At 50.7% G+C, this 12,697-nt stretch overlaps 1 protein-coding gene across 23 annotated transcripts in view; it reads left to right on the top strand.

Annotated features, from left to right (window-relative positions):
• The window catches only part of LOC108803293 (zinc finger protein 84-like), a 17,250-nt gene extending 6,088 nt beyond the window's left edge, over positions 1-11,162 (top strand). For 2 of the 23 annotated variants that reach the window (XM_018575139.1, XM_018575129.1), the window contains one exon: positions 10,187-11,162. In XM_018575139.1, coding sequence (XP_018430641.1) covers positions 10,187-11,072 — 886 coding nt within the window. In that variant the 3' untranslated portion in view covers positions 11,073-11,162. Of the gene's footprint in view, positions 1-738; positions 758-7,820; positions 7,827-10,028 lie in introns of all 23 variants that reach the window. The other 21 variants (XM_018575140.1, XM_018575141.1, XM_018575135.1 and 18 more) reach the window with 18 other exon arrangements.
• The last annotated feature ends 1,535 nt before the right edge of the window (positions 11,163-12,697 follow it).

Raw genomic sequence — 12,697 nt, 5'->3', positions numbered from 1 at the left:
GTATGTAGCTTAATTTTATTTTGTATTGCTGTATAATGTATTGCTGGAATTTGTAGTCATCTATAGCCGCCCTCCTTACTCCCTCCCCTGGCTGTCTCTCCTCGCTCTTTCTCCTGGGTTGCTGGGATCACTCTCTCTCCTGGCTTCCTCTCCTCGCTCTCTCCCCTGGCTGTCTCTCCTTGCTCTTTCTCCTGGCTGTCTCTCCTTACTCCCTCCCCTGGCTGTCTCTCCTTGCTCTATCCCCTGGCTTTCTCTCCTCACTCTCTCTCCTGGCTGCCTCTCCTTGCTCTTTCTCCTGGCTGTCTCTCCTTGCTCTTTCTTCTGGCTGTCTCTCCTCACTCCCTCTCCTGGCTGTCTCTCCTCACTCTTTCTCCTGGCTGCCTCTCCTCACTCTCTGCTCCTATATTCTCCACACATAAGAATTGCCGCAGTTGAGTGTTCGGGCTTCACTTGAAGAAAAGGTGACAACCCTAGTATCAGGACGTGATGAAAATCATCGGGTCCTTGGAAGGTGTTAGAATTAACCTCCAAAGAAGAACAACACGTGACATATTACACTGCACCATTATTTATTTTATTACCATGACGATTCTCACTTTCTCGAGGCTGCAGTTCCTCCGGGCTCCACATGGTGGTGACCTCACCTATACCAACAAGAAGTCTCTATTGTAAAGATAGGAAGTGATGTCAGGTACAGGCAGGAAGTGATGTCAGGTACAGGCAGGAAGTGATGTCGAGTACAGACAGGAAATTCCGGGTGAAAGGTGAGTTGGAAGTAGAGAGGAGACATTGTTGAACCTGGAAGCAGAGGAGGTAATAAGATATTTTATAGTTACACTTGTCATGCTCATCCGCCATAGTCACTGTGACATCCTTGATCTCCAGCAGATGCTGCTACTCATAAATATATATATATATATATATAGTGAGGAAATGTATATATTAACCCCTTCAGGGTCAGAACCATTACCTGATTATTGGGGTCGGAACATTGTCTTCATTTTGGAGACGTGTCACCGTAGCAATCTCTGGTATTAGAGATGAGGTTCAGATTCGGGTTGTACTGAAGTTTGAACTCAATCTCAAGGATTGAGTTCTCAGAGCTTACCCATAGTGCTCTGTGCAGCCTTTGTCCCCGGTCATCGGCCAATAATGGGGGAGCAGGTGGATAACCCTGCCCCTCACTATAAGCAGGGGTGGGAGATCATCCATAACCCCGCCCCTCACTATAAGCGGGGGTGGGAGATCATCGTAGTGTCAGTGTGTCGGGTGATGATGAGGGAGCGCTCCTTCATAGGGACACATCAGTGGAGGGATTTAGTGAAGTGTGGGTGAGTTGTGTGTTTTGCAGTGGTGGCTCCATCTTCCTCCTCCCAACACCGAGCACACAGAGTTCAGCACTGCTCATATCCCCTCCTCCTCTTCTTCCTCCTCCCAGCACCGAGCAGACAGTATTCAGCATTGCTGATGTCTACTCTTCCTCCTCCTTCTCTTCCTCCGATATTCCAGTCAGATCCGGGACATTTGGTTCTGAGGAGTCGGCAGAATTCTTCGAGCTCTCCAGCTCTGTGTTGCTCCAGGAGGAGACACGGGCAGATAGAGCAGAGGAAGATTCTGGGAACGCTCAGGTCTTCCTTTCTTCTCAGGAGGAGGATTGGCGGTGACGGAGGGAGGAAGAGAGCGGGGTGATCAGAGCGGGAGAAGGTGGCTCAGTGTCTGAGTGCTACTAAGGTGTCACAGGACAGCCTCAGTTCAGGGATATTCAGGGGACACGTAGTTGTCTGTAGAATAGAACTTGTCTGCATTGGCTTACATACAGCTTGGTGGTCAGTGAGGGAAATATGCCCCGGAGGAAAGAGGGATATATTAATGCTCTGTGGGAGGGTGAGGGGACATTGGTGAGCTTTGGGGGGGGGAGGGGGAACTGGGGACCCAGTACTTTGTGGAGGAAGAGGGGTCACTGGAGTTTAGTGAGGTTAGGGTGGGGGACATTAGTGTTGGGGTCAGTGGTGCCCCCTCTGCCCTCCTAGAAAGCAGCTAAGAGTAGAACCCAACCTGAGACTTCAGCACTATTCTCATCCTACCACAATAACAACTACTACATCTCCCAGCATCCTCTGTGGCCCCTCTCTTCCAGAAGCTGCCTGTCTGCAGTCCGGGTGGATGGCACCCCGCTTTCTCCCTCAGGATGCAGCCCTTCCTGAATTCACTACTTCCTGGATGTGGTCCACCAGATCAGGAAAGGCCGCCTAGTCTGTCATGGGGAAGAAAATACTCGTCCCTGCCGACAGCTTGCTCATTGTAGTTCCGTGTCTGCAGATCTAAGACTGAGACAAAACAGGAAGTGTCATGTCTGATCAGGCCGGGAGGAGGAAATATAACAGGTTTGTAGGGGGCAAGAAACCCAACAAACACTGAGTGACCCCCCATCTACATGGGGCTCTCTCTCCTGGCTGTCTCTCCTCTCTCCCTCTCCTGGCTGTCTCTCCTCCCTCCCTCTCCTGGCTGTCTCTCCTCACTCTTTCTCCTGGCTGCCTCTCCTCACTCTCTCCTCCTATATTCTCCACACATAAGAATTGCCGCAGTTGAGTGTTCGGGCTTCACTTGAAGAAAAGGTGACAACCCTAGTATCAGGACGTGATGAAAATCATCGGGTCCTTGGAAGGTGTTAGAATTAACCTCCAAAGAAGAACAACACGTGACATATTACACTGCACCATTATTTATTTTATTACCATGACGATTCTCACTTTCTCGAGGCTGCAGTTCCTCCGGGCTCCACATGGTGGTGACCTCACCTATACCAACAAGAAGTCTCTATTGTAAAGATAGGAAGTGATGTCAGGTACAGGCAGGAAGTGATGTCAGGTACAGGCAGGAAGTGATGTCGAGTACAGACAGGAAATTCCGGGTGAAAGGTGAGTTGGAAGTAGAGAGGAGACATTGTTGAAACTGGAAGCAGAGGAGGTAATAAGATATTTTATAGTTACACTTGTCATGCTCATCCGCCATAGTCACTGTGACATCCTTGATCTCCAGCAGATGCTGCTACTCATAAATATATATATATATATATATAGTGAGGAAATGTATATATTAACCCCTTCAGGGTCAGAACCATTACCTGATTATTGGGGTCGGAACATTGTCTTCATTTTGGAGACGTGTCACCGTAGCAATCTCTGGTATTAGAGATGAGGTTCAGATTCGGGTTGTACTGAAGTTTGAACTCAATCTCAAGGATTGAGTTCTCAGAGCTTACCCATAGTGCTCTGTGCAGCCTTTGTCCCCGGTCATCGGCCAATAATGGGGGAGCAGGTGGATAACCCTGCCCCTCACTATAAGCAGGGGTGGGAGATCATCCATAACCCCGCCCCTCACTATAAGCGGGGGTGGGAGATCATCGTAGTGTCAGTGTGTCGGGTGATGATGAGGGAGCGCTCCTTCATAGGGACACATCAGTGGAGGGATTTAGTGAAGTGTGGGTGAGTTGTGTGTTTTGCAGTGGTGGCTCCATCTTCCTCCTCCCAACACCGAGCACACAGAGTTCAGCACTGCTCATATCCCCTCCTCCTCTTCTTCCTCCTCCCAGCACCGAGCAGACAGTATTCAGCATTGCTGATGTCTACTCTTCCTCCTCCTTCTCTTCCTCCGATATTCCAGTCAGATCCGGGACATTTGGTTCTGAGGAGTCGGCAGAATTCTTCGAGCTCTCCAGCTCTGTGTTGCTCCAGGAGGAGACACGGGCAGATAGAGCAGAGGAAGATTCTGGGAACGCTCAGGTCTTCCTTTCTTCTCAGGAGGAGGATTGGCGGTGACGGAGGGAGGAAGAGAGCGGGGTGATCAGAGCGGGAGAAGGTGGCTCAGTGTCTGAGTGCTACTAAGGTGTCACAGGACAGCCTCAGTTCAGGGATATTCAGGGGACACGTAGTTGTCTGTAGAATAGAACTTGTCTGCATTGGCTTACATACAGCTTGGTGGTCAGTGAGGGAAATATGCCCCGGAGGAAAGAGGGATATATTAATGCTCTGTGGGAGGGTGAGGGGACATTGGTGAGCTTTGGGGGGGGGAGGGGGAACTGGGGACCCAGTACTTTGTGGAGGAAGAGGGGTCACTGGAGTTTAGTGAGGTTAGGGTGGGGGACATTAGTGTTGGGGTCAGTGGTGCCCCCTCTGCCCTCCTAGAAAGCAGCTAAGAGTAGAACCCAACCTGAGACTTCAGCACTATTCTCATCCTACCACAATAACAACTACTACATCTCCCAGCATCCTCTGTGGCCCCTCTCTTCCAGAAGCTGCCTGTCTGCAGTCCGGGTGGATGGCACCCCGCTTTCTCCCTCAGGATGCAGCCCTTCCTGAATTCACTACTTCCTGGATGTGGTCCACCAGATCAGGAAAGGCCGCCTAGTCTGTCATGGGGAAGAAAATACTCGTCCCTGCCGACAGCTTGCTCATTGTAGTTCCGTGTCTGCAGATCTAAGACTGAGACAAAACAGGAAGTGTCATGTCTTCCGCCCCTCACATCACCGGGTAAGAGGAGAGAGCAGTACGGAGGGTCCACCTAGATCCCCCATCATCTGATACACACATAGAAACAATGTATTCAGTCAGTGTGTGTGTTTCCTACAGATGGATCCAGTAAGAGGAACCCACCAGAGAGATGTCCCCGTCCTCTGTATTCCCGGGATCCCACCCAGGAAGATCTCACCGTCCCTCACCATGATCAGGTAGGTGGAGATGAGGGTCTGGAACACTCTGACATGTGATGAGGATGTGTGGACCTCACAAGTTGATATCTTCTCATATCATAAATAGTTATTTCTCTTTTTCTCTTCTGTTCAATGAAGGACGCAGGGAAGATAACAGATCTGGAACCGCTCAGTTATAGCGCCACCACCGGGAGCTATGCAGAAAAAAAAAAAGCCTCTGCTGATGGTCAACTCCCCACCTGGGGGGTACAGCCCAGTGACCGGCTGCTATTCATACTTGAGGTTGTGTCCTGTCCTTCGGTGACCGATCAGATGGCACCACTACCTGAGGCCGCGTCTTGCGGCTTCGCACGAAGCAGTGACGCCCTGCCCTGGGAGTCCATGGCTGCCATGCCCAATTTGTGGGCGGTTCTGCTCCTCAGGCCATGGAATAAGTCGTAGACTCAATTACCTGAAGCGTGGACATGGCGAGATCTGGATGTTGTTCTAGACCAGTGCTTCTTAAAGTGTGGGTCGCGACCCCATATGGGGTCCCGCAAGTGAACAGGGGGGGGTCGCGATCCAAGTGCCCGGCCAGGACCGCCATTAGGGGGGTATGGCCGGTACTTGTGTGAGGGGTCCAAGTGGTCGAAGAGGTCTGGGCACCAAGCTAGATTGTTTTATTTCAGTTCAATGTATAATTTGCAGTGTAGTGTAGTCTTTAAGGTCGCAGCCCCCTCTGTGCACTTGGTGCCTTCCTGAGCACGAGCAGTCAATCTAGGGGAGGGAGGAGACACTGACCGACGTTGGGGTCCCTTAAAAATTTCCTCGGCCAAAAAGGGGTCACGAGTGGAGAAAGTTTAAGAAGGCATGCTCTAGACCACTTGGAGCATTGGTGCAAGCCGGGGAGGACGGGCATCAGGGGCCATTCTGGGAGTTGAATGTGAGGCCAGGCAAAAGCTCCCAGGAGTTGATGAAGGTCACCCAGGGTCTTGAATGGGGCCGATTTACCATCCAGATGAAATGGGCAACCCCAGCTGTACTTGATGCCGTGCTTCTAGAAGGGGTTGGAGGGCCCTCGGAAACATCAGGGTTTGCTTAGATAGATCTGGTAAGGGAGTCCCTGTATATCCCTCATGCATAATGGACGCCTTGGACCTGGCAGCCACCAGGATAGCTTCTTATCCATGAAGAAGTGTATACGAGTGATATCCCCGGGTCTGGAGGGGGGTCAGCGTTCCTATGAGCCCTCCAATCACCAAACCCATATCCAGAGGTTTGCCAATGAACCGAGCCGTGACGGTAGGTAAAAGAGCAGATGCATTTCCAGTCTCCGGGATGCCGCTGATGCGTAGATTATTCCGGTGGCTCCTCCCATCCATGTCCTCTAAGCTGGAATATGAGGTCTGGAAATCTGGACCGTGTGGTCGCTGAGAGCATGTTGGTGAGTATATAGGCGCGAGGAGAAGGTATCCGCGCCCCCCTCTAGCTCACTCACGCGGCCACCTATGCGGGTGATATCAGTCTTCATGGCCTGCAGTTCTTCTTCATAGGTGGTCTCCAGCCCGCGGACAGACAGGACTGTGCGGAGGTTTTAGGCCGGTGCGCTGTGACGCTGTAAAGTGAGAATGTTCCAGAAATAAATGTGATCAGAGTTTATTGTTATCAACTAACAGAATGGAAAGTAAATGATCAGAAGAGAAATCCCAATCAATATTTGGGGTGACCCCCCCTCTGCCTACTTCCAATCAATATTTGGGGTGACCCCGCTCTGCCTACTTCCTATCAATATTTGGGGTGACCCCACTCTGCCTACTTCCTATCAATATTTGGGGTGACCCCCCCTCTGCCTACTTCCAATCAATATTTGGGGTGACCCCCTTCTGCCTTCTTCCAATCAATATTTGGGGTGACCCCCCCTGCCTACTTCCAATCAATATTTGGGGTGACCCCCCCTGGCTACTTCCAATCAATATTTGGGGTGACCCCCTTCTGCCTACTTCCAATCAATATTTGGGGTGACCCCCCCCCCGCCTACTTCCAATCAATATTTGGGGTTATCAATATTTGGGGTGACCCCCCCTCTGCCTACTTCCAATCAATATTTGGGGTGACCCCCTTCTGCCTTCTTCCAATCAATATTTGGGGTGACCCCCCCTGCCTACTTCCAATCAATATTTGGGGTGACCCCCCCTGGCTACTTCCAATCAATATTTGGGGTGACCCCCTTCTGCCTACTTCCAATCAATATTTGGGGTGACCCCCTCTGCCTTCTTCCAATCAATATTTGGGGTGACCCCCCCTCTGCCTACTTCCAATCAATATTTGGGGTGACCCCTCTCTGCCTACTTCCAATCAATATTTGGGGTGACCCCTCTGTGCCTACTTCCAATCAATATTTGGGGTGACCCCTCTCTGCCTACTTCCAATCAATATTTGGGGTGACCCCCTCTGCCTTCTTCCAATCAATATTTGGGGTGACCCCCCCTCTGCCTACTTCCAATCAATATTTGGGGTGACCCCCCCTGACTACTTCCAATCAATATTTGGGGTGACCCCCCCCTGACTACTTCCAATCAATATTTGGGGTGACCCCGCTCTGCCTTCTTCCAATCAATATTTGGGGTGACCCCCCTCTGCTTCTTCCAATCAATATTTGGGGTGACCCCCCTTTACTTGCACCCAGGTGATGAAGGAACTCGGCAGGTGGGTTGGTCTGGGGACATCTCGGAGGACTGAGCACCGATCTTCTGTCTCTTCATGTAACCCCAGACAGACCCCATGATGGTGAGATCCGGGCCCTGTGGGGGCCCAACCGTCACTTCCAGGTCTCCTTGTTCTTCTATACGCAGAAGATAGTTTGGGGTGGTTGTCCTGCTGCAGAATACATTTTGGGCCAATCACACGTCTCCCTGATGGTACGGCATGATGGATCAGTATCTTGTATGTCTCAGCATTGATCCCGACCAAATCTCCAACTCCATTGGCAGAAATGCCGCCCCAGACTTGTCAGGAGCCTCCACCATGCTTCACAGTTGCTGCAGACACTCGTTGTTGTAGCGCTCTCCAGCCCTTCTGCCTCCCGCTACAGCCAAATATTTCACATTTTGACTCATCAGTGTTACTGACTGAGGCCATGGTGGGGGATCGGTCACCAGCAGAGGCCGCGCCCCTTTTTTTTTTAGTGTTTTCTGCCTAGCATTCTACTCCTGCAGGTGGCGCTATAACCCAGTGGTTCCATATCTTGGCCGTGTCCTTCACTGAACGCAGAGAATAGGATTTTTTGTGCTCTCCATAAAATGCGTCAGATGAGACTTTCTGCCATTTCTGTTGGTTTAGGGTGAAGATCTGATGAAGGTGAAAGTTGAGGGTGACGTAGAAGAGACGTATGTGAGGGATGATCAGCAACATACGGAGGAGGGTGGAATGACGAGGACACTCAAAGAGGAGGACACTCCTACAGAGATCAGCACAGGTGACCCATAATATATTCTCTTATCTCTGCTCTGTTGCTTACTACTTCCAATCAATATTTGGGGTGACCCCGCTCTGCCTTCTTCCAATCAATATTTGGGGTGACCCCCCTCTGCTTCTTCCAATCAATATTTGGGGTGACCCCCCTTTACTTGCACCCAGGTGATGAAGGAACTCGGCAGGTGGGTTGGTCTGGGGACATCTCGGAGGACTGAGCACCGATCTTCTGTCTCTTCATGTAACCCCAGACAGACCCCATGATGGTGAGATCCGGGCCCTGTGGGGGCCCAACCGTCACTTCCAGGTCTCCTTGTTCTTCTATACGCAGAAGATAGTTTGGGGTGGTTGTCCTGCTGCAGAATACATTTTGGGCCAATCACACGTCTCCCTGATGGTACGGCATGATGGATCAGTATCTTGTATGTCTCAGCATTGATCCCGACCAAATCTCCAACTCCATTGGCAGAAATGCCGCCCCAGACTTGTCAGGAGCCTCCACCATGCTTCACAGTTGCTGCAGACACTCGTTGTTGTAGCGCTCTCCAGCCCTTCTGCCTCCCGCTACAGCCAAATATTTCACATTTTGACTCATCAGTGTTACTGACTGAGGCCATGGTGGGGGATCGGTCACCAGCAGAGGCCGCGCCCCTTTTTTTTTTAGTGTTTTCTGCCTAGCATTCTACTCCTGCAGGTGGCGCTATAACCCAGTGGTTCCATATCTTGGCCGTGTCCTTCACTGAACGCAGAGAATAGGATTTTTTGTGCTCTCCATAAAATGCGTCAGATGAGACTTTCTGCCATTTCTGTTGGTTTAGGGTGAAGATCTGATGAAGGTGAAAGTTGAGGGTGACGTAGAAGAGACGTATGTGAGGGATGATCAGCAACATACGGAGGAGGGTGGAATGACGAGGACACTCAAAGAGGAGGACACTCCTACAGAGATCAGCACAGGTGACCCATAATATATTCTCTTATCTCTGCTCTGTTGCTGCACACTGATTGGTCCAGAGTAAGGCGGGATCTGAGTGATATCAGCCAATAGTAGGTTGGTAATGGTCACCTCCCTGTACTGATCCCCGTCCTGGGGCTCAGCTGGCAGTATTGGGTTGGGTGTCACTCCTAGTTCCAGGAGCACAGATATGAGGACACAGATTGGGCCTTTCTTAGGTCGGTTCCTCTTCTTCCAGCAGACTTCTAGCTAAACATAAAACTTTATTATCAGTCTTGTTGGGATGAAAAGTAACAAAGACTGAAACACTTCTCTTTCCAGGAGCACATACTTCTCCAAGCTCCCTCCAGTGCTGCTCATCACCAGAAGCCTAGGCCTGGGGTCACTTGTTCTGTGGTGAAGGATCTACAAGTCTGAACTTTGATCCTCTTGTTCCTCAGAGATCACATGGCCCAGTGCCTAGGCTTGTGGTTGGGTGAAGAGCATGCTCCTCCCAGTCCCCATTGGCTCCACCTCTTCTGACAGGGCTTTGTAAATGTAGAATTGATCTGGGAGGAGGAGCAAAGGCCGTTTGACTGAAGAGGGGAGGAGTCACAGCTGGTTGGGACCTCCACAGAGAACATCTGCTCCCTCAGACCTCCTGATCCAGATGGAATGTTGAGTGAAGTCATCTAACCCTCTCATATCTCTCCATCATGTGTTTCTATGTTTCCAGGACACGCCATGGAGGAACCCTCAAAGGATCCTCTGACTTTATCTCCAGGTTGGAAGATGGAAGATGAGGACATCACAGCAGATTGTGCGGGAGAAGAGACAGTGAGCTCAGCTATGGATGGTGGACTTCACCGTGTGGGTGGAGCATGGAATCCCTCTGACTCTGAGCAACCTCGTCCTGCGGGGGATGGTGCCGGAATTCAGGGGGAGGAGACATTTCCCTGTCCCGAGTGCGGGGAAAGTTTTACCTGTGAATTAAGTCTTTCTGAACATCAGAAATCTCACATGGGGAAGAAGCTGTATTCCTGTCCTGAGTGCGGGAAATGTTTTTCACAGAGGTCCCATCTTTCTGAGCATAAGAGATTACACACACGGGAAAATCCATATTTCTGCCCTGAGTGCGGGAAGTCTTTTTTACAGAAGTACAGTCTTTCCAGACATCAGAGATCACACACAGGGGAGAAGCCGTTTTCCTGCCCTGAGTGCGGGAAACGTTATTCACAGAAAGCCAATCTTTCAGAGCATAGGAGGCTACACACAGGGGAGAAGCCATATGTCTGCCCTGAGTGCGGGAAGGGTTTTTCACTGAAGTGCAGTCTTTTCAGACATCAGAGATTACACACAGGGAAGAGGCCATTTTCCTGCCCCGAGTGTGGGAAAAGTTATTCACGGAAATCAGAACTTGTTATACATCAAAGATCTCACACGGGGGAGAGGCCATATTCATGCTCTGAGTGCGGGAAACGTTTTGCCCAGCACACTCATCTTTCTGTACATCAGAGATCGCACACGGGGGAGAGGCCATATGTCTGCCCTGAGTGCGGAAACTGTTATAAACAGAAATCAGAACTTGTTGCACATCAAAGAAATCACACGGGGGAGAAGCCGTACTCCTGCTCTGAGTGTGGGAAGGGTTATTCAGATAAGTCCACTCTTACCAGGCACCAGAGAATGCACACGGGCGAGAAGCCATATTCCTGTCCCGAGTGTGGAAAATGTTTTTCACACCTGTCCCATCTTTACACACATCAGAGGTCTCACACAGGAGAGAAGCCGTATGCTTGCTCCGAGTGCGGCAAATGTTTTTCGCAGCAGGCCCATCTTAAGAAACATCAGAGGTCTCACACGGGCGAGAAGCCGTATGCTTGCTCTGAGTGCGGGAAATGGTTTTCGAGGAAGACTCATCTGAACAGACACCAGAGATCTCACTGCGTGTGGATGAAGGGAAGGGGAGATCAGACTACATGACGGGACTGACCATGTCACTGCAGTAGTGATCAGACTGCACAGGCAGCTTCATTGACTCTGGAGAGCCCCCTGCTGGAGGAAAGTGGAAGATATGACGTCTTCAGATGGAACATTTCCCTGATAAAGATACAAATATATGAAGAGACGTTACAATGTAACAAAGGAGGACTAAATATTTATATTGTTTTATAATTACATTCGTTGTAAAGTGATTGACTCGATCCCAGTGTGCCCAACTGGGTCAAAGGGTCTCTCCCTGGCCAGCTGCGTCATAGTGATCCCTCTCTGGCCATCCTCATCATAGTGATCCCTCTCTGGCCATCTGCGTCATAGTGATCCCTCTCTGGCCAGCTGCGTCATAGTGATCCCTCTCTGGCCATCCTCATCATAGTGATCCCTCTCTGGCCATCTGTGTCATAGTGATCCCTCTCTGGCCAGCTGCGTCATAGTGATCCCTCTCTGGCCATCTGCGTCATAGTGATCTCTCTCTGGCCATCTGCATCATAGTGATCCTTCTCTGGCCATCTGTGTCATAGTGATCCCTCTCTGGCCATCTGCGTCATAGTGATCCCTCTCTGGCCAGCTGCGTCATAGTGATCTCTCTCTGGCCATCTGCATCATAGTGATCTCTCTCTGGCCATCTGCTTCATAGTGATCCCTCTCTGGCCATCTGCGTCATAGTGATCCCTCTCTGGCCATCTGCATCATAGTGATCCCTCTCTGGCCATCTGCGTCATAGTGATCCCTCTCTGGCCAGCTGCATCATAGTGATCCCTCTCTGGCTAGCTGCGTCATAGTGATCCCTCTCTGGCCAGCTGCATCATAGTGATCCCTCTCTGGCCAGCTGCGTCATAGTGATCCCTCTCTGGCCATCCTCATCATAGTGATCCCTCTCTGGCTAGCTGCGTCATAGTGATCCCTCTCTGGCTAGCTGCGTCATAGTGATCCCACTCTGGCCATCCTCATCATAGTGATCCCTCTCTGGCCATCTGCAACCAATGATGCCATGCAGAGACACAAATGGAGGTTCACAGAGACTATAGCAGCTGGGCCGCACAGGCGTCATTGGTTGCTAGGATGCAGACGGGTACATCATGGCAGCCAAAGATGTTGTGATGGCCACCAGCACCTTAGCAACCAATGATACCATACAGACAAATACAGAGTTCTTCATGTTCCATCTGCACAGTAGTAACTCACAAGTGCTGATGAGGGTTTGTTGGGGCCGGAGTTGACAGTAGTTACAGTAGGTGGGCAGTGGAGAAGTAGCCCAGATACCAGAGATCCATGTTGTGCTTCCTCTAGTCTTAATCGGTGGGAAAGAGTGCGGAGCGAGCAGAACTCCACTCACCACCCCCACCAGTGCTAGATCCCTCAGCCTTGACCCTGACCAAAGACGAAACCAACTAGTGGTGAGAAATCTTAAATGATGCCCCAATGGTGCAAATAACGAGGTAGCTCCCCGCGCTTCAGCCTGACTGGCCTTACTTACAAAGTGCGTCTTCAGAGACAGGGTCAGACCTGGGGGCTCAGAAAGCACTCTGCAGTTAACTTACTCAGTACACTTACGTCTGGAAAGAGCCATTTTGAAGAGCCCGGTGTGTGAAGGTGACATTCCAGGCAAT

This window comes from Nanorana parkeri, unplaced genomic scaffold (genome assembly GCF_000935625.1).
Source record: "Nanorana parkeri isolate BGI_ZX_2015 unplaced genomic scaffold, ASM93562v1 scaffold3576, whole genome shotgun sequence".
NCBI classification, from domain to species: Eukaryota; Metazoa; Chordata; class Amphibia; order Anura; family Dicroglossidae; genus Nanorana; species Nanorana parkeri.
This window is presented reverse-complemented; position numbering and strand designations above follow the sequence as displayed.